The 22,357-nt window shown below is 36.4% G+C and overlaps 1 protein-coding gene across 1 annotated transcript in view; it reads right to left on the bottom strand.

Annotated features, from left to right (window-relative positions):
• Positions 1-22,357, bottom strand: part of px (MAP7 domain-containing protein plexus) — a 116,972-nt gene that overhangs the window by 30,039 nt on the left and 64,576 nt on the right. Inside the window, exons 7-18 of the mRNA XM_089711034.1 lie at positions 21,607-21,744; positions 9,501-9,840; positions 8,869-8,983; positions 8,040-8,156; positions 6,992-7,282; positions 6,421-6,524; positions 4,994-5,112; positions 4,248-4,336; positions 3,429-3,546; positions 2,995-3,092; positions 2,210-2,351; positions 981-1,164 (exon numbers count right to left, since the gene is read on the bottom strand). Coding sequence (XP_089567160.1) covers positions 981-1,164; positions 2,210-2,351; positions 2,995-3,092; positions 3,429-3,546; positions 4,248-4,336; positions 4,994-5,112; positions 6,421-6,524; positions 6,992-7,282; positions 8,040-8,156; positions 8,869-8,983; positions 9,501-9,840; positions 21,607-21,744 — 1,855 coding nt within the window. The remainder of the gene's footprint in view (positions 1-980; positions 1,165-2,209; positions 2,352-2,994; positions 3,093-3,428; positions 3,547-4,247; positions 4,337-4,993; positions 5,113-6,420; positions 6,525-6,991; positions 7,283-8,039; positions 8,157-8,868; positions 8,984-9,500; positions 9,841-21,606; positions 21,745-22,357) is intronic.

Genomic DNA, 22,357 nt, shown 5'->3' with positions numbered 1-22,357 from the left:
AGATTTTTCTTATTTTGAACGAAAGCGTGGGCGGAACAACATAATGGTGCCGGGATTCAGATATATTATTATTCGTATGATTTAATATTCACAAATTACGGTACGGATACGTTATTGATTTGATTTATTGTGTGATATTCGTCTTCATCGTTCATCTCGTTATGTTTGCACATTTTTGGATACTTAATCACCACGCATTTTAAGCTTAGTACAATTTCCAGAAAGTAATTTACACATTATGTCATGCGTCTAAAACTTTGCAAGTTTATTTAGAATGTAGATAGTATATGAAACACTGTAAAATTATTTAAAACATATTCTCATGCTCGTTCTGCAAATTTATTTAAAACATATTCTCATGCTCGTTCTGCATTTTTTATGTTAATTAGTTATGTATACTTGAAACAAAAGTGGTCTCAAGATATATCCTTGTGGGACACCTGAACATGGCAACCCATGCATATTCATAATGTTATATTAAAACTGATTATTTTCTATTTGAACAAAAGAGTGTACTGTGTACTTATCCTATTAGATAATACTATAATGTTGTTATTAGTTAGGTGAATGACCATAGTTCTCAATGAAACACAATAGAAGACCAAGTCAAAGCCCTCCAGTAAAATGCATCCCAATGTCATAGTCGATTTAAAAAGTGAGAAAGCCTGGGTAACCTGAATTTGGTCGACTGCAAGAAGCCAAAACACTATTCAATAAATTCGACATCTCAGCAGAGGAATAATAAATAGGCCGATTATTATACAAACATAGAAGTAAATTGCAGCTATATATAGATTTATTGAAACTGTATTTTTATCACATTACAAAACATAAAAATAAAGAATATTTTAAGAAATTTAAAAACTATATTTATCAGATTATAAAACATAAATGTTAAGATTTTAGTAATTTTAAACACTATTTTTATCACATTACAAAACTTAAAAGTAGGTACAAATTTAGATTTTTTTAACACTAACCTTGATCGATCTTGCCGTGCGCGTGCGCATGCCCCGCTTGTACATGCGCATGTCCCGTTGTCACGTGCGCGTGTGCGTGCGGGTGTGTGTGCGCGTGCGCGTGTGGGGGGGCGGGTAGGGCGCGCCGCTCGGGGGCCTTGGGGCTGTGCCGCTTGCCGCGAGACACCACCAGGGATTGGGGGATCTGCGCACAAGGAATGGTGTGTTAGTGTGTGTAGTATACTTGTGTTGACGAAGTGGGTTCTATATATCCTACTACAATAACTATTATAAAGGCGAAAGTTTGTAAGTATGGATGTATGTTACTCTTTCACGTAAAAACTACTGAATGGATTTGAATGAAACTTTACCACAATATAGCCATCAGAATAACACATAGGATAGGTTTTATCCTGGAAATCTCACGGGAACGGGAAGTATGCGGGTTTTTCTTTGAAAACGCGGGCGAAGCCGCGGGCGGAAAGCTAGTTATTTATATTTTTATTTTATAACTAAAAAAATGGTTGTCTGTAAAGTCGGTTTACTGACGATAGTTGAACGTGACAACGTCTTAAGAAAATACTGATGGAGCTTTTTTGTCGCTCGTTCCGCGCTCTCGCTCGCACTTCAAGCTTTACGAAATACCTCAGAGCGAGGTAACGCCGCATGAGTCATGTTTTTTCGTGCGTGCAGCCGGCTCTATCGAATTATAAGACGTTGTCACGTCAAAACAATCTAAAATGTACTTGTAAATTTCAAACCATTAGAAATAAATGTTAAAGCAAAATCAAACTTATTGAAATTTGTACTTGAGGAAACGTAACAAAGGCCGTTCAATATACACCATTTATTTTATATTTATAACAAATTTTCAATATTTCATGTCTTGCATAAGATCATCTGAAGACGAAATTCCAAATTTTTACAATAACTTATGACAATTGTTGTATACATATATTGTTTTGTCACATTTTTTGTAATTTGTGGTAATGCGGGTAAGGTGTATGTATAATGTGTGAAATTACTTGTTGGAATTTCTGTCAAGCGTGCGTGGCGGTATGTCAGTGTTTAAGATGTGTTATAGTCGATGCATATAAGAGGTCTACGATATAATTTAGTTTTAGTTTTGTCAGCGTTGTGTGTATGTGTACGCGTGTGTGCGTCGAGCTAATGTATACGCGTCTGTATGTGCGTGTATTTGTGTGTGTGTCACAGACAAATACACGCACATAAGCACGCACGCGGGTTACCAGCTTGTCAGAGCGGTCGCCAGAGGGCAGGCGCGCGATGGTGACGTCAGCACTATCCTCCGGTGGGGGGGGTTGTTGGAGCCAGTTGTACTCGCGCTTCTCCACCGGCACGCCGCGACGCTCGTAGTCTTGCGCCTGCGTCCTGTGACAAATACCACGTGTATATAATCTATACTAATATTATAAATGCGAAAGTAACTCTGTCTGTCTGTCTGTTACTCAATCACGCCTTAACTACTGAACCAATTTGCATGAAATTTGGTATAGATATATTTTGATAACCGAGAAAGGACACAGGATGGGTTTTATCCCGGAAATCCCACGGGAACTATGCGGGTTTTTCTTTGACTGCGCGGGCGAAGCCGCGGGCGGAAACCTAGTACACTATGAGAACGAAATCCGGCTCGAAGGACCGCAAGTAGGCAATCCGGCACGCGTTCGATCCGGCTCGAAGGAGCAAACACGCACAATCCGACTTGAAGGACCAGTTTATCGTGCACAAGTGGCCATATAAAATGCATCCGACTAAAACAGTATAAATACTTTCTGGCCTAAAAGAATATATGGCGTATACATGCGTTCCGGTTTGAAGGAGCAATATATATGTTCGTATTCAAATTATAACGATATACTACCAGCCCTATAATAATAACATTAGAAAAATCTGAATGTGCAAAATTTACTACAGAATTAGACTTTAGTGCCTGCAGTTATTTTTTTATATAAATATTTAAGTATTTAATTATGTGAATAATTTATACAATCAAAAAATAAACATTTCTCACCTTAAACTTTCATAACAGTCTAAACATACTACAGCATAGTCTCCATTTTCTAATAATAACGAGTTTTCAGTTCTTCTTTGACTTAAGAATGGGAATTCCTGAAAAAGAAAAGATAATAAGCAACCACGTACATAACATTTTAGTCAGTGCTTAAAACATCTATTAAAAGTCTGTGCTTCTTCGATCGAGTTTAGGTGAATTTGCTGCTGTGTGTGACACGTTCACGCACACGCGCGTGAAAATCGTGCTTGGAAACCGCTTATTGGTTATTACTTATTATCATGTGGCTATCGGTGTTAATCCGCCAATCCGCACTTGGCCAGCGTGGTAGATTATGGCCTGTATTCTCATAGGAGGCCCGTGTCCCAGAAGTGGGAACATATATTGGCTGATGATGATGATGATGATGTAGATGACGATGATGATGATGTTACCTTGATGGGCAGCGCGCGCACCCGCTTGCGGTACGTCTTGATGGCGCACAGGTGGCAGTGGTAGTCGTGCGTGTTGTACGTGCGCCGCTCTGCGGGGAACGTGCCGCTCTCCTCGTACCTACACATATGCACATTCATTAAAAAGAAAATACATTTAATTCAACACATGTTATGATAAAAAAAAAATTGGTTGTTTGTAAAGTAGGTTTACGATCGAGATGTTTACGTGATAACGTCTTATTGGTGGCAGCGCTCGAGATGAGACGGGAGATCGGTCCGTCTCTCTCTCGTTATACCTGCGATCGCGCTCGTGAGGTTTTGGTGTGACACAAGTTTCTGAACATGTCACCCGACTAAAACGATTTAAAAACGTTATCACGTTCAAAACTTTACACAAAGCACACAAATATGTTCATTAAAAAGAAAGAAAGATTTAATTCAACGCACATAATAAAAAACTTTAAATAAACACCAAGTACACAACAATAAAGAAAAGCATGTACAATTATTAAGTAAAATAGAAACATTACACGTTAATAGAGAATTTTCACGATGATGCTATTATATTTCACACAATAATATTCAAATATAGATCAAAACTAAACAATGACTGAACAAAATTATTATTGAAAAACGTTCGTCGTTTGTGACGTCATTTGACACATTCGTGTATTTCAAAGTCGCATAACTTTTTCATTATACAAAATATTTGCTTGATTCTTTCACATTTTTAGTCATATATTACTTATTTTTTATAATACAATACATTTATTTCGTCATGTAGGGAATTAATGCAATCTGTATGTATGTACATCTCACCTCCTCCATTGACTAAGCAGCGAGTGGTAACAGAAGGTGCACACCAGCGCCGATCCGTTCTCGCGGAGCTGTTCCGCGTTCGGATGACTCTGGAATCAAATAAATCTGGTAAAAAATCCGTTTTATTATCATAAAACAACGAAATGAGAGATTTTGAAAATCCTTAGAATATTTTGTTTTTCAAAATGTGAACCTGAAAATTAAATCTTTTTGTTTTGGACTTTTAAATCCTCTCTCTCCCACTTTTGATAATACTAAGGATTAAACATAATGCTCACGTGCAACTATGCGTCAATTTCCGAATACGACCAAATATTTTTCGTCGAGTTGAAATTCTGAATACTACAAAATATTTTTCGAGAGTTTATGGTCACTTCTCGAGACAACAAATAAAAAAGGGCATGTGTGCCGAGCACACGTGTCAGAAGATAAACTTCTTTGGCAAGATTCAAAGATACCAAAATCGACGCCTTAGCCAACGCGTTGAAAGAAGTTTCACTTGAATAATATTTTTTTTTTATGTCAGAGCAAGCAAAGGAGCAGATGGGCCACCTGATGTTAAGTGGCCACCACCGCACATAAACACTTGTAACACTAGAAGTGTTACAGGTGCTTTGCCGGCTTTTTATGGACAAATAAGTTCTTTTCTTGAAGGCCCCAATGTCGTAGTTGTTCGGGAACACCGCAAACAATTAAAATATAAACAATTCTTAACATAATAACAATAATGTATATAATATGTATACCTGGTGCGTGAGCAGGCACGGGAAGTATGGCGCGTTGCCCTGCGGCTGGCCGTACAGGATGCGCGCCAGCGTGAAGTCCGAGTGCAGCCCGCACAGGAAGCAGTATATCGACGTGCACGCTGCAATAATAGATAAACAAAACTAAATAAGTTATTCCAAGATGGTAGTTTTATACCGCGAAAAGGTCAAAATTTATTTATACTAATAAATAAATTTTGACGTGACAACGTCTTATAAATTGGTTTGCCGGGTGACACTTCAAGAAACTGCGTTACGCTCCGCTCACGTTATGCGCTCACAATGAGAGCGAGTGAGAGGCACGCGTCCCTTCCACTCGAGCATGGTTAGCCCGCTTAAGAGCGAGAGAGACAGACATAAAAAGTCGTTGTCACGTAAAACTTTCGCCCGTATTATACTTTACAGGCAACCAATATTTTTTTTTTCGGGACTATATTCACACATGGCATAATCTGATCCCATACTAAGCTTTCACTTGTGTTATGGAAACTAGATAGATAATAATTAACACCTAGACACAGAGCAAACATCTATGTTCATCACACAAATATTTGCCCCGGGTGGGAATCGAACCCACGACCAGTGGGCTTGGAAGGCAGGGTCACTACCAACCAAGCCAACCGGCCAGACATATTTCCGTAAGTTATAATGAAACTGAAACTTTGTAACGTTAACAGAATTTGTCGTTATTAGAGACACTATAGAGTGGTATAATAATATTATAGCAATTTTTTTTTCTTTTTTTGATTGCAGTCCTAACTACGAATAATATTTTAATAATTATCAATTAGACAATCATTTTATTATCAAATAATAATAATATTTCATGTCATATTCAAAATAACGATCAAAACATCACAAATAACACCTGCGCTGACTCACACCACTTGAATAGTTGTTTTGATCGTCCTTTAAATAACGGTCGTCTGCAGTTGCGGGGCATTCTTGTCTTGACTTTGGTCGAGTAAAGATGTCTAAGAAATATTAGATAAGTATTCTTAGACGTAACTTTTGTTTAATATTTTTGTGGATGAATAGTTGTCACTATTTCCTGTCAAAACAATATGCTAGCTGTTGAATACTATAAAATGCCGCGTTCCTTTGACTCGTGGCGCATTCGTACGAATCGTGCCTAGGGGGGGGGGGCCTCGGACGTTGTTTATACGACGTTCGACCCAACTACCCTCACTTTGCTAATAGTCGTTGACTTGCTGCGTTATGTTATCAACTACCTACATCAATTAGGTAGCTGTGTAGAATTGCAGTACATTCTTATTACGTTCAAACTATTTTTATTTCTTATTATCTTATTCTTATTTAACCCGGCCTCGCGTTTATTTTCTTACAGTATTTAATATTTAATAACGTCATACAAGCACGCTCTAACATGTATGTATGTATGTACGTACCACTATTACTAGCCACGGTGCGGTCCGAGGTGGTTGAAGGGGGGGTGGGTATCACCCGCTCGCCCGTCGCACCGCCCGCTGGGAGTGGGGAGGGGATGTTGTACCTGAACACATTCATTTTGTTATTTTTAACTTTGTTTAACACTTTGACACTATGTTTGTCACTTACACTAAGCAAAGTTTTTATTAAACTCAATCTTGAACACTTATTCATTCGAAAGCAATATTATAATTGAATACAGTCAAAGTCAATATAAATTGAATTAATTCAAAGTAAAAGTATTACAAGCTATTCTTATACAAAATGCAATGCTTGTAAGTGAACATAAATGTTGCAAACAAACTTTTAAAGTCAAGTATTATAGTCAGTCAAACCAAGATTATGGTCATTTTCCATGCGTAGCGAGAGATGTGTTTGTAAAGGAGCAATAGTATTGCTTCAAACGATGAATAAAGAATTATGATTGTTTCTATCTTGCATACGCACCCTCGCAGAATACGATATAGCCCTTACGATACAACAAACATGCCCAAGAACGTTTATCTCTCTATACATTGTGTATCCGCTCACCTCCGATGCTCCAAGGGCACCCGTTCAGCATCCATCAGCTCCCACTGGCGTGCTAAATGCCGCACGCACCGCGAGCACGCCAACACTCGGCCCCCCCTCACGACCCCGGCAGCCCCCGGGGCCGGGGCCCCCGCAGCCCCTGGGGCCCCGGCCCCCGCGGGGCCCTGCGTGGCCCCCGCGCCGGACACCGCGAGGCACGGGAAGTGCATCGCGTGCGAGTTCATGTACTCCGCGCTAGTGGAGAGCCACTCCATTGACTGTTGCGGGAACAGGCCGGCGCACACGTAGCACCTGTAACGTTATAGAATAGAATTATAATTTATTCGCAGTAAAAATCAAACACAAAAAAAAGACGGGTTGCACTGGGGGAGTGCCGGCAGAAGTGAAAACTTGATTATTAACGTTGAGCATGTTTGATATCCATCCGTCTTACGCTTTTTCGATCAGGTCACGTGTCCTGACGCGAGTTTAAGATTTTATACCCATTACAGAAAAAGTGCTCAACGCCGCTAAAGAAGTTTTCACTTCAAAAAAATACACAAGAAAAATAACAGTTTACTACGAAAAGGCTATGGGCTCAGTATATGGTGGAAACAATGACCAAAAGGCTAGTGTTTTTCAGCCATAGCCTGTTGTAGCCATAAATGTAATACGATAGTAATATAATGGAGTTAGTATAGCGGAATGATTTGTATTGGATTTGCTTGTTCACAAACATGCCTGTGCGTAACACATAGTTTTAAATTTATAGGTAGGTGTAGCTAGTTCAAATCCGACTCGAAGGACCTCCATTGATTGTTGAAGTACCTATTTTCAATATATTATTAAATTATGAATTTATCATACTAGGCTTAAAGCTTGAAAAATTCTACATCATTAAACGAAAGATAATCATTTCAAACAAAATAAAATATTGATAACATTGATAACTAAAAACAATCTAAGTAACAATTCACATATCAAAGCATAAAAATAACATCATTAGGGTAATATTTCTATAACATATTAAGCATACAATATGTATGTATGTATGTATGTATGTATGTACCTGTACAGCCCCATCCCATTCTCAGCGGCGACGAGGTGCGAGTGAGGTGAGGCTGCCAGCGCACTCGACGGCCGCTTCGTTGCACCTAGCGAACTTTTTATTTCGTACGGCTTAAACCTGTAATGTACGGTTATGTTTTATTATTATTACGTTGTTTTAAACCTGCAAAATAAACGATTAAGGTTCATATAAGTTAAAAAATGAGTGCGTGTACTAGTGTACACACGTAAGAAGTGAAACTTCTTTATGACCTTATTTTTCAAAAAATAATTTACTATATGCAACTTTACAGAAATACGTCGAATCACGCGTGGTAGGGATAAGAAAAAGATGGCGCGTAACGGAAAAATGTCACGCGTAACGAAAAAATGTTACACTAAATTTTTTCCAACCCCGATAAAGAAGTTTCACTTCAAAACTTTGCTTGTTGATATTTAAGTAGTTATTTTATATCATACGATATTAATTTATCATAAATACAAGTACGGATAGAACATTGAGAACCATTTCAAAAATGTGTTCTATTTACAAGAGACATTTTTATATTGTTCTGTGATACTTTATTCGATAGATAACTTTGAATCAACCAAGCATTAAAAATTCTGAAGTGGATGTGTAAAATAGAAAGTGCCATTCAAAGAAAACTAAAGTGCCAACAATGTGAAGCCACGCCCATCACTACAACTTAATGCACTGCCTGATACCTTAAATTCATTCAAGTTACATTACACTTACAATTACCAAACTATGCTATACTTTTCGGACCGGAATCCCGCAACCTAATTCCAGGATCCCGGACCCTAATTCCCGGATCCTAATCAACACGTACCTAATATTATTGTTAGTGTGCGCATTGTGAGCGGCGTTCGGCTCGCCGTTCTCACTGTACGCGGGGTACTTGTGCGGTATGCTCTTGTAGCACGACGCACATATTTGCACCATACCTGCAAATTTTATTATAATAACATTTATTATGTTTCGTGAGACGGCGGATAAAATGGCATTTAACTTAAATGTTAAGCAAAATATCCATTTATTTTTTTTATTAGGCGGAGTAAAATAATATCATCAGCCATATACCATAAAGGTTTTTATTAATTGGATGGAAGTGTTAAGTTGTGATATTGATAATTGATTGTTTAGTGAAATAATAGGTAATTAAGAAATCCTTTTCAAGAAATTTATGAACTTTTTACTATATAATGTATGTGCTGTAGATCCTCATAGTGTTCAATGTTAACCATTTTGTGTGATGTTTAATTCAGCACAATTTCCAACATTCATCAGTTACTTTAGTCTTATTTTGATTTTTATAAAAATATTAAATCAATGCTACATTAGTGATCAATTAAAATGTTATAGTGAATGCTAAAATTTAGCTTTTCTATTTTTACAAATACCCTCATTTATTGAAAACAAACCACGTGTTTCAACTTATTGTCACGTATGTGTTCGACTCACCCTGCGGACTGATGGGGCTCGCGTCGGGGTGCGCCTTCAGCGAGCATATGAACGGGTAGTAGGGCTCGCGCTCCGGGTTCGCGCAGCAGTACACCAGGCGCAGCTGCGAGCTGGCCGCCGGCACGCCGCACACGTAGCACACGAACGTCGCCGTCGCACGCCCTTCGAGCCTTTCCAAGCGTTCCAACCGCTCCAAGCGTTCCAAACGCTCCAGGGAAGGGGAATGCGCATGGGCAGCCTTATCGCCGGAGGACGCAAGGCTCAGCGGCGAGGGCGGCAGGAGCGACGGCGGCCGCGTGCGCAGCGTGTACACGCGCTCGTGCAGCGGCACGCCGCGCATCTGTGTGCACACAGGTATATACAAGTTAGTGCCGCCCTTACGTACAAAACGTTATAATATAAATTATACAAGTTAGTGCCATATACGAGCAAATAAACATATTTGATTTGCCGCCGTTGCGAACGATGAGTTACAATACAGCTAAGTGCCGTCTTTGCGTACGATGAAGTACAATACAATACAAGTTAGTGCCGCCTTTGCGTACGACGAGTTACAAATATACAAGTTAGTGCCGCCGTTGCTTTCGGGCAACACAGCACTTACGTGTCCACGCGTTACATTGACATTTGTATATTGATTTAATTCCGATCTTACATAGTATGTATATAGACTAATATGCAATAGCAGCTGCTTTTTGCAGGTTGTGCTGACGACGAATAAATTTGATGTGTTACATTTTGTATATTAGCGAACCTGTGATCATAATAATTATTAACATTGTGCAATTTTTCAAAGAACTACGTTGGTGCTTTTACCGGTGTAAACTAGCTCGATTCGTGTACATATTACTATCGAAGCATGATAATTTGAAAACTTGAGATAAATAAATAAATATCATTTATCTTCATAATTCTACTTAATGAGTAGTAACTTCTCATACAGATATCAAATATAGATAGATAGTATTATAGATTAATTGCTAATTCCTTTATCTATCGTTAAAAAAATCATACTACTAGCGGTCCGCCCCTGCTTCGCCCGTGGTACATGTTTACGTTTTCTCTACGTTAAAACCGTCCTCGTACTTCAAGGAATATAATAAAAAAAGAATTATCGAAATCGGTTCAGCCGTTCTCGAGTTATGCGCTTACCAACACATTTTGCGATTCATTTTTATATATAAGATTTATGATGCAATTTCAACCTTAATTACTTGGTGATTATTTCCATTCCAAATGTTGAGATAAGGTATCAAATAGCAATGCTAGATTATACAAATTGAACAAATAAAGATCGTTAATTGATAAAAACCGATAAATTTAACATTAACTTATTTTTAGCAATAATTACCAGTATTTATTACACTTTCGATAATCAAAATGAGCACGTTGAAAATTATTATTCACGATTTTAACATGTTATCGATATATTAGACGTGAACGTTAAAAATGTTATATTTTGATATCAATACAGCATTCGCCCTTATTCACACAAAGTATCAAAACTTATCAAGCGATAAAAAATTTATCTAGACGATTTATATCTCGCCTTTGAAGGGAACTTACTGTCATCGGAATTAGGCGTGTTGCACTTTATCTTATCAATTTATATCGCTAATCCAGAAAACAAATAATCGTAAAAGATTAACTTTTAAAAATACGATTACCAATATTATGATAAATTGCTCAATTGGAAAATTTTCTCTACACATTCTTATCATTTAATACTATATTAAGACTTGGACTTAGACCAATACAAATAAATACCTATGGGTTGAATCTGTACTGTGTACTTCTGACGTGTTAGTTTAGTGATTTATTTATTTAATAACATAAACACTACATAGAACCTGTGTGTCTATGTCTAACCTCTCCGTAATAATCTATATTACGAACCAATCGGAATTTGAACTTCATTATAAACAATGAGAGCGACCAAACATTAAAAGTTAAAACACGTGAAAGAATGTCGAACATGCACCCTCTACATACAAGGAGAAAGTTTACAATTCGTATGCAGACCGTCAACCATCGACAACCAATAAGTTTACTATTAGCCATTAATTAGAACTTCTACTTCTCAGCGGCACATTGCTTGCTATATTCAGTCCATTTATGTGATGGATGTTTAAGTGGACGTGACTCCATTTGTTTGTTAGGTTATCGGACAGTGTCAAGCTCGCCGATAACCGTTACATACACTTTGATAAAAATAAGTTCAATTATTGACATGCACGACCCGTAGATAGCGCTGTTTTTATATACGATTTAGAGTGGTGGTCCCAGTGCGGTGCCTTGTGCGAATCGTTCCGAATGATTCAACTGTTCGATATTGGTTTATCTGGTTTTGCTCTTACGATAAATGCAGCATTATTTACACAAGTAAAAGTAATTGAAAGATGATTTTCTAATCACCATTTGTCGTAAGAATAGGAATTAATATAAAATTTGGCTGGATTAACTAAATCCGTAGCTTTAGAGCGTATACGCACTATGCGGGTAGCCGCATTGCGGGTAGCCGTCCGGCTGACCGCAAGCACAATAATTATGTACGTAATATTCATTTCTATGCGCACTGTGCGGTCTGCGGTAGCCGCATCGCAGTGCGCATAGAAATGAATATTACGTACATAATTATTGTGCTTGCGGTCAGCCGGACGGCTACCCGCAATGCGGCTACCCGCATAGTGCGTATACGCTCTTACTTAAATCCATTAGTCCCAAATATTTACAACATTGTAAATTGAAAAACATTGTGGATGCAACACTAAATCTTGTTTCTAAGCATTTTTCCTATCTGCTAGAATAGCTAAGAGACCAGAAGCTATGCCTTCATCAGCTTCAACTGCCTATAGGCTCACAGCAAATGGCGTAGACGCTGAATCTATCTATCGACGTCAGCGTGTCTCGCTATCAGCGCATGCAATGATCTTCACCCGCACGCTGCCCCCCGCCGGCCGGGCTATCGGCTATCGGCTATCTCACGGGTCGCGGGTCACCGAGGACAGCCAGTGCGCTTTCATCGCGAGTAAACACGCATTATTGCTTTATTATGCACGATTGATAATGATTTAATAAACGGCAGCCAAACACTGGATGAAAATTACGCAAGATAGGATTACATGGAAAAGGAGGAGGCTTTTACTCGATAGAGGTCCGTTGATATCAGAAGGATAGGATAAAAATGTACTTTTTATTTGGATGCTCGCTAACGATCAATTATTAGTGTAGTTTTTATTTAAGCGATCGATCTTAGCATTATCTTTAATCAATAGATTTCTCGAATTTTAGAAAAAAATAAATTTTAAGAAACTGATCTGGTCAGTGAATCTAATCTAATAATAATAGATTCGTTCTAGATACGTTTGATATTATATTTTATTTGAATAATTTAATATTTTACAGATATAACGCTTCATCAATGATTATTGATTAAAAAAACGATAAAATCAAGATAGTAAAAAAATATTTTTCTACTACATCCAAGTTAACTACATATTTAATATTTTTATCTTTATTGCAGAGACACATTTATCAGTCACGATATAATATCCTTAAATAATATATCCGGTTCAGACCAGATTCATATTTACATTTTAAATTATCTCATTTTTAATTGCTCCATCACCTTATCGTATAAATGTATAAATAACTAGGTATATTTAGCATTTTTGAATTTATAGAGCAGCTATAAACGCCTGTAGAACACTACATGACGTTTATTTTTATTTATTGTATTTTTTTAATGGCGTGAATTGATTTGCACTTGACCTTGTTTTTTTAAGGTGAATGTCATTTTTAAATTCGATACTAGCATGGCGGAAAAATTTAATATTTAATCTTTAGTTTAAAATCGACGCAAAATTAAAAAAAAATATGGCAATGAGAAGATCAAAAATATTTACGTAGATTCTGATAGAGACTTGAATTTAAATGTTCCTAAAATTTGCCAATACAAGCAGGAATAAATTTTGATTTGTAAAACGAAATGCTCATATTTTTTAATAAATATTATGAAATAAATAATTTCCCCATTCTCAGTCAAGACGTAATTATATTATTTACGTAAAAAATTCTAAAAACATTAAAAATAAACTTGACACTTTCAGATCAGTAATAACTGTTTGATTAAAAATTTATCGCGTCGTCTCGCTATTCATCGATTTATATATATTTTATTTACTTTACTCGTTCTGGCACGAGCTACACCTATGTAAATAACTACGTCACAACTATGCAATGGGGACAAATGGTATTTCAACATTTTCATATTGTTGAAATTCGTCTAGAAAGCAAAAACGCAGCCTATGTCAAACATTTCTCGTTTACATTTTGTTGAAAACTAACTTTCCGCCCGCACCTTCGCCCACAGTATCTTAAACCTAATAAATTATACATATATACCATCCTCTTCTATCACTCTATCTATTAAAAAACCGTATCAAAATTATATATAAGAATATAGGGACACAGAAAGCGACTTTGTTTTATGTAGTGATGCAAAAATACCTTAAAAACTAAATGACACAACAGGTCAGCAGATAATAGCAGAATCGAACTCCGATAAATATTTAATTCTCCAACAACACAGTGCATTGTCACACAATATAATAACGTCAATCGATAAATTTTCGATACAAGGTAATGACAGTTTACATAACCCCAGTGTCAGGGACCTGTAGATTTTCGCAAATCCGTGTGTCTTATTGTAAGGGTACAAAGGTTATATTCGCTTAAATATAATTGTGATAAGGGCGGGTCACGCGCAGCTATCGGCTAGTCTCGTGCCACTACGTACTCTGTGACGTGGTCTATAGAATTACCCAATTTTTTACAATTTTTACTATCATAATCTTTTCACGCATATCTTTCAATCTTGCTATCGATCTGGTAACGGAAAATCACTTTGTACAATTATTTATAATACGTTTGTGTATTTTGAAATTATAACGATAAAAGATTAAGCTTTACACGAGTAGACATCGTGACTTGAGTTGTTTATTATAAAAGACAGAATTATTATAGAAACAAACAATAACCTTACGGTGTCACCCAGGGTACCGTACAAGGTCCTCTTGTTTTAGTTAGTGTCAATTGCCACTACTACATCAGAAAGCTGATTTAAATATTTAAAAAAAACTCGGTCAAGATAAGGAAAAGAAGTAGTATTAAAGAGGATTTACACAACGCCTGCAATGCCACCACTCGTCGTTGATCAAATAGTACAAACACCTAAACAAATACTAGTAGGGATGTCTGATAACGCGTAAGTATTTTTTTATATTTTATTAAGACAAAATTAAGCTATCATTTTCCTTATCGTGTGTTTTGAATTTTAATTAACATTTGATTTGAATTAATGAACATGAGATTAACCACAGTAATTTTAATCTGTTACTACGTGTACTATCTCAATTTTAACCACTTAAAAAATACTGTCGAATTGAGAACCTCCTCCTTTTTTGAAGTCGGTTAAAACGACGAAATACAATGACAGTACAAAGTTTGAAATCATCGATGTGTAACATATATCTCATGAATCACGCTAAAACGTAGTAGACGTTAAATATTGACGACACTACGTCATTAGCACCACTACACTATTCAAAATAAACAAATATACAGTGGATCATGTAAATGCTAAAAATCAATAAAAATCCATGCGAATGATTGAGTCAAATATTAATATTTCAATCTATTTACGGTTGTAACAATAACGTAAAAACGCAATCGGCACAATATAATATTTCGGGCATCCCTAACCCTTACAGACGTGTGTGCGTCACCGCACGCAGCGTCACCTGAACACATACGCGCCTGCGCACCGAACAAATATTTTGACAGGCTTTCCAGATAAAGCTAAATTTATAGTTACAGATCACTGTCATCTTAACCTACTTAATTGCCGTGATAACATAAATTACGCTACAAATAAATACACAATGATAAATAGTGGAATATTCTTTCGTTTATCGATGTTATTAAGTTAGTTACGATTCAATTTTATTTAAGCGACATATTATCACGCTATGATTCGTGAATGATCGTTGCTATAATCATACTATTAACAATCGATGTACTCAATGAGGAAAATTGTTATAAAATATATAACTATTTCGCAAAAATTTACGTCACTGTACAGACCTTTATTGAATAAGATATTACTATTTTTTAATTTTATTATAATTTGCCATTTTTTTTACAAATTAACATTATTAAACTTTTATTAAATTTTCAAATCATATTTAAAGCTTTTTATAAAGATGGTTAATGATTTTTATAAAGATGGTTTTAAAAACGAACTTTAATGCCGTTCACGTTAAAACATTTCTGACACGTTTATTTCGAACACGAATCTAACTTTAACGAAACCTACATTTAACCGCCGTTAAGAAGCCATTCCCTTTCCCTCACACACGCATCACAACTCCTGCAATTCCATTACACTACCCTCTACCATTAAAACATTAGGTACGATAACTAGTACCTTCCCGTTGACTTTAGCCATGTCCTCGTTGCCGCACATGGCAACACACTTAACCTCCACCTCAATCCCCATCAATATCCACTGAGAGGATCACAACACCAACACAATCACAACACGACACAACACGAAACAACACTCGCGTTGAACAACAACGTCTGCTTACGAGCGGGGCGTGCATGCGCCCGACGGTCGAGCCGCGACTGAGCCGTCAACACCGCTGATAACGCAATGCACTGATTTAATTATGAATCGATAATCGATTTTCATATTTTTTATTAATCTCCACACTATATTAGTGCATCTGATTATTGCTGACGATTAACAACTATAAGTCAATAAAGAGGAAACGTCAGAAGATCGTGTTAATACTTAATTGACCATGTAATTGTGCCTGCAATTTAAATAAAAATTGATGTTTTTATTGGGAAAATTTAAGTGATCCCGAAGGTAAAAGTTCGAACTAGTTTGAGGACAAAAACGAACATCAAATTTAGGAAAAATGTCACTACCATAGCGTTATAACAGCATTACAGTAATACTAGTTCTTCAACCTGATCGCATCTGAATTATGAACATCACAGAACGATAATAAATAAAAACAGCCAAGTTCTAGTTAATACTTACAAGCCAAAATAAACAAAAGAGTATGGTCATCTCTGAAACTAGTTATTGAATTAGATGCATCGTGCACAACCAATACATTACATACATTCACAGATTGACTCAGATTAAACAACATTAGATAAGTCAATAGTAAAACGATTAGAAAATACTATATTGCATTGTAGAGACGCAAATTACTGGCATAAGAAGAAAACGTGATTCATCTGCAAACATTGTTGCTAAAAGGTTGGGAAAGTTGATCGAATGCGACGCAAAAATCCAAAATAATGAAATCCAGTTTTTATCCGAGCAAATCAGCAATAATAGATAGCAAATAAACGTCCAAATTGAAAAAAAATGATATAATTAAAAATTATAAATAAGCCTTTACTACATTCTGAGAATAGATTAGTAAAAATACAATCAATAAACTGTTATCTAGAATCGAAAACCGTATAAAAGTAAGGTGGTGTCTCTTTCCTGTCTAAAAGAAGATAATATATTCTACGATTAAAGAGATAAGATAGGTAAGATTATCAATTTCCAACGAAGGTATTATCAAATCAATATTTTATGAGGGGAAAAATTAATTTTGTCCCATGTGCAAATTTTCCGTCATTTGTTACATAAAAATGCCATTTTCATATAAACAATTGTTTATCATTGTTTATCTTTACTCGCGTGTTAGTCGACCTTTTGAAAATAAAGCAGAATTAGATTATATTATCTACTAGTTGTTGCCCGCAGCTTCGCCTGCGTGGAAAAGATCAATTTTCATGGTACAAACTTTCATTCACTATTTTATCCCCCTGGGGGTAGAATTGATCAAAATCCTTTCTTAGTGGATGCCTGCGTCCTAACATCTACCTGCATGCCAAATTTTAGCCCGATCCGTCCAGTGGTTTGGGCTGAGCGTCAGTCAGTCAATCAGTCACCTTTGAGTTCTATATATATTTAGAATATGATGATTACTAGATCCCAATTATTGATACTTGAAACACGCCATGCTATCGCAATCACATTAGCTTAGCAAATGCTATCGGTGTAAGAATTCCCTCTAGCGAGATTATTCCGATATCAAACTAGAGGAATGAATAACATTATAATAATTCGCTATCAAAATGACGCATTAAATATGGCAATAGGTTATCTGACAATTGATCCCGCCCCCAGGGGTCGCGCGTATCAGCCGGGTGGACACTTTTACATTTGTTACTGTATTTTATAAATAATTTTAGTGGCGTTTTATTTATAACTTGTTGTTCAGTTAAAATATAACGCTCAGTTGGGAGATTGTCGCGAATGCTTGATTGCATTAAATTTTAAAATAAACGTAATGAAGTTTTTCATTTTTCCAATTTGAAATTAAATTTTTTTTTTGTCAATATCCTGCATTAAGTCATTTGGAAATTAAACATATTTAAGAAGAAGAAGAAGAAAGATCATTTATTTGACTCCACAAAAAAATAACACGCACACAATACAATTAGATTAAGACAATACAATTCAAACACAGTAAAATTAAAATAATTTGGAAAATCCAAAAGTGCACGCCTCATAATTTTTTTTTAATAAATATTAATTATTATTTTTGTTTATTTAATAACAATTAAACCACATCGAATCAGACCCTGAAAAATGAAAGGGTTCTATTCCTGAGCATACTCAAGCGTAAGAGAAAAAAAAAGACTCGATTAGTAAAGTATTTCGGTCGCTATCGTGTTAACAAGAAAAAGGATCCGCACATACAGACACACGGACGTCCAAGACAGAACTTTTTTAAACTGTTTTTTAACTAGTTTAAATAACAAAAATGACTTCAAAAATATCATGAACGTTAAAAATAGTGTTTTTTCTTAATATGTGTGTGTATGTATTATCTTACAAGTGCAATGTATGATACATAAAGACATTTTAAGTTTGAAAAATCAGATGTTTTGCGCGAAGTGACAGTAGTACCCACCTCAACGCTTCGCTTATGAGGCGTGCAATATAACTAAATTAAAAGATATAAAATTAAGAAGTGGAGCCAAAATGGTAGCCATTTAGCCATTTTATTTCATTTATTTCAAGTGTAATAAACAACTATGCTAAGAATGCAGAAATAACAAGAATTTTCTACACTTATAAAAACTTCAAATGTTTATAAATTGGTTCCAATGACCAGGAATTCGTCCTAAAAGACTACCTGACATTCCCAATATTCGAATCTATATTCACTCAAATATTCGGAATGTCCTGTCTTTTATCAACAGCTACAAACGAACAACCGAAAAAGAGCTTTCAAGCCAAAGATATTTGCAAAGTTAGATACGTAGTGACAAAATGGCAAATACCAAAGGTCAGGTAATTACTCAAATCGAGCCATTATACGTCTGAGTAAAAGAGCGCGGCTTATAAACAGTTGCCGTTTACATTACACAATTTTTTGACACATTACCCCGCCTATTCCGTTGATACGTCATTAGTTTTTATCCGAATATAGATTCAGAGAGGTGTGTTATTTCCTAAGCATTATTTATATTCATATTATTTAAAAAATTAGTATATATAAGCTAAAAGCCTCGCCCATAACGTAGCGGGCACGATGCGCGCGTAATCTTGGAATTTAGCTTACTATTTGCAAAGCTTTTGTTGGAATTCGCAGAATTATTATCACGATGATTGGAAGAAAATATTATCGTACGACTGATTTTTTCAGTAAATCCATACTAATATTATAAATGCGAAAGTAACTCGCCTAAACTACTGAACCAATTTGCATGAAATTTGGTATGGAGATATTTTGATACCCGAGAAAGGACATAGGCTACCTTTTATTGCGAAATATGTACTACGGGCGAAGCCGGGGCGGACGGCGAAAGTGTGTTTATACGTTTTAATGTGACATGGCCATGGGTAACTTTTGACAGCGGTGAAACGACTCATACTAATGCAAATTTAACATCAGGGGAATCCGCGGGCAAAGAAAAATACATATATATATATTTTTTTTTTTTTTTTAATATAAGAGGAGGCAACAGAGCCGACGTGTCACCTGATGTTAAGTGCACCGCGTCGCCCATAGGCACCAGCAATGCCGGGGACATTGTTAGTGCGTTGCCGGCCTTTAAGGTAGAAGTACGCTCTTTTCTTGAAGGTCCCTAAGTCGTAACCGTTTGGAAACACCGCATGAGGAAGTTCGTTCCATAAACTCGTTGTGCGCGGAAAGAAGCTTCTTTATATATGAATATTGTTTTCAATAAAAATGATGATGATGATATTGTTCATGAAATTAATAATAATTCAATAATTCCAGGGCCCTGGTGAAAGCGCCCAACGACCGGGCGAGTTTATACGTTCGCTAGCTATGCAGATACTGAGCCATTCTGCGCACGAGCGGCCTGTGGATAGAGAGCATAGCGTACGGGATGTGTGGGAATAGGTGGGTGGTTTACTTTAATCAGTCGTAAAAATTTCCAATTTTAGGATGATTAGAAAAATGATTTTAACAATAGTTAGGGAAATTTCGATTGACTGAAAAATAACGATGTCAGGAAAAATTTCTATAAGTCTGGAAAATTTCCATAAGTCGGGAAAATTTCTATAGGCTGGAAAATTTCCATAAGAAAGGACGGAAAGGAAAATTTATATAGATAAGGAAAATTTGTGTAAGTCAGGAAAATGTTTATAAGCCAGGAAAATTTCTATACGCCAGGAAAATTTCCATACGTCTGGAAAATTTCTATACGTCAGGAAAATTTCTATACGCCAGGAAAATTTCCATACGTCCGGAAAATTTCTATACGTCAGGAAAATTTCGATTAAACAGGAAAAATCCATAAGTCGGGAAAATTTCGATAAGACTGGAGAATTTCTATACGCCAGGAAAATTTCCATACGTCCGGAAAATTTCTATACGTCAGGAAAATTTCCATACGCCAGCAAATAATACATCAATTAAATACAAAACAGTGAACGAAATCAGTAAAACAAAAAAAAATACCGGCCGAATTGATAACCTCCTCCTTTTTTTTGAAGTCGGTTAAAAATCGTCCATTTTATTAATAAAAAATTAAGGTGTGTCAAATACGGCGCAAACATGCGTAAGTTTCGACCTAATTTATTTATCAAACATTACAATATGTCAATGTTACGCGGGTCAGTGGCGAATTGGTACCAAATCTGTTACACAAGCTCGTGTAATATATAAAAATTATATTTAAAAATAACTATTTGAAAATACTTACACTCTTTTTGTGTTTTTGTAAGTCGGTTGACTATGTAGTCGTTCATTACTGCACTTACTTTGATCATAGCGCGTCGTACAAGATTTGCATATAATGCTAATATGTTGTAGCTGGGGAAATATGCTTTTGTGTCGTCGCACGAGATGCGGTGTGTAGTCACGTCAGATGCGTTGTGCTGTCACGTCAGACGAGTTATGCTGTTGCAACAATTGTATTGTGCTGTCACGACAAATGTGTTATGCTGTTGCAACAATCGTATTGTGCTGTAAAGTCAGATGTGTTATGCTGTTACAACAATTGTGTTGTGCTGTCACGTCAGATGCGTTGTGTTGTCGCGTCAGATACGTTGTATTATCACATCAGATGCGTTATGTTGTTGCGTGGGTTGTTTCGTGTTGTCCCATCAGATATGTTGTGTTGTCACGTCAGATGTGTTATGTTATCGTGTCAGATGCACTATTTTGTTGCGTCACATGTGTATATCAATTGTGTTGTCCTTGTCATGTCAGATGTGTTATGCTGTTGCAACAATTGTGTTGTTCTTGTCGCGTCAGATGTGTTGTGCTGTTGCAACAATTGTGTTGTGCTCAGATGTCTGGTTGCGGTATATGGATTGTGTTCTGTTTTCTGTCGTGTTTTGTTGTGTTGTCTCGCAAGATATGTTGTGTTATTACGGGATATGGATTTTGTTCTGTTTTCTGTCGTGTTCTGTTGTGTAATGTGTTGTCCCGCAAGATATGTTGTGTTATTACGGGATATGGATCGTGTCGTGTGTAGTGTGTCGTACCTGGTGCGCGTGCCACTGCTGCAGCAGGTGCGTGTGGCAGGCGGCGCAGGCGCGCACGGTGCCCGCCGCGTCCTTGGGCCGGGAGCGCGGCGGCCGCGGGTGCTGCTCGCCGAATATCGGGAAGTACGGCTGCTTGTTCTGCGAATACAAACATAAATTGTAACAATTGAGTATTTGAATAAAAAAAAATTATTGATTTTTTTTATGTATTTTGAAACTTTATTATTAATTATATTGATATTTAATGCAAATAACTTACAAAAAAAATATTTCCGTTAATTATAAGCAATTAAAAATTGATGAAATTTAAGTTAGAATCACGTGACTAAAAACGCGCCATGACTGGTCACCACAGTTGTGACGTCATAATGTTATAGCTATTATTAACTGCAGTACATAGCGTTTACATACGATTTGTTAGTTGGTTCCAAATTAGTTAGTTAGTTACGAATAATATTCTTGATGTTGCTATATTAATGATCACCGATTTTTGTCAGGAGTTGCCTTTGTAGTATTCGTACATAATGGTACAAAACGATAACTTTTGAGGTTCGCCATTTTTAATATAAATTTAAATAATATAATTAACATAATTAATATGTAATTGAATAATGACAACAAAATTAAATAGATCAAAACACTGTATTTATTATTAACGTGCTTTTATTAGCTTCACCTGTATGTTTGTATGTAACCGACTCCTTTCGAAGTTTCGACTCGATTTTGACCCACTTAAAACCGACGGATTTTG

Source organism: Colias philodice, chromosome 25 (assembly GCF_061535455.1).
Source record: "Colias philodice isolate Cphi_HAF_F1 chromosome 25, ilColPhil1 Martin Lab GWU primary, whole genome shotgun sequence".
In the NCBI taxonomy this organism is placed as follows: Eukaryota; Metazoa; Arthropoda; class Insecta; order Lepidoptera; family Pieridae; genus Colias; species Colias philodice.
The sequence above is the reverse complement of the archived record's forward strand: the minus strand, read 5'-3'. Positions and strand labels throughout refer to the sequence as shown.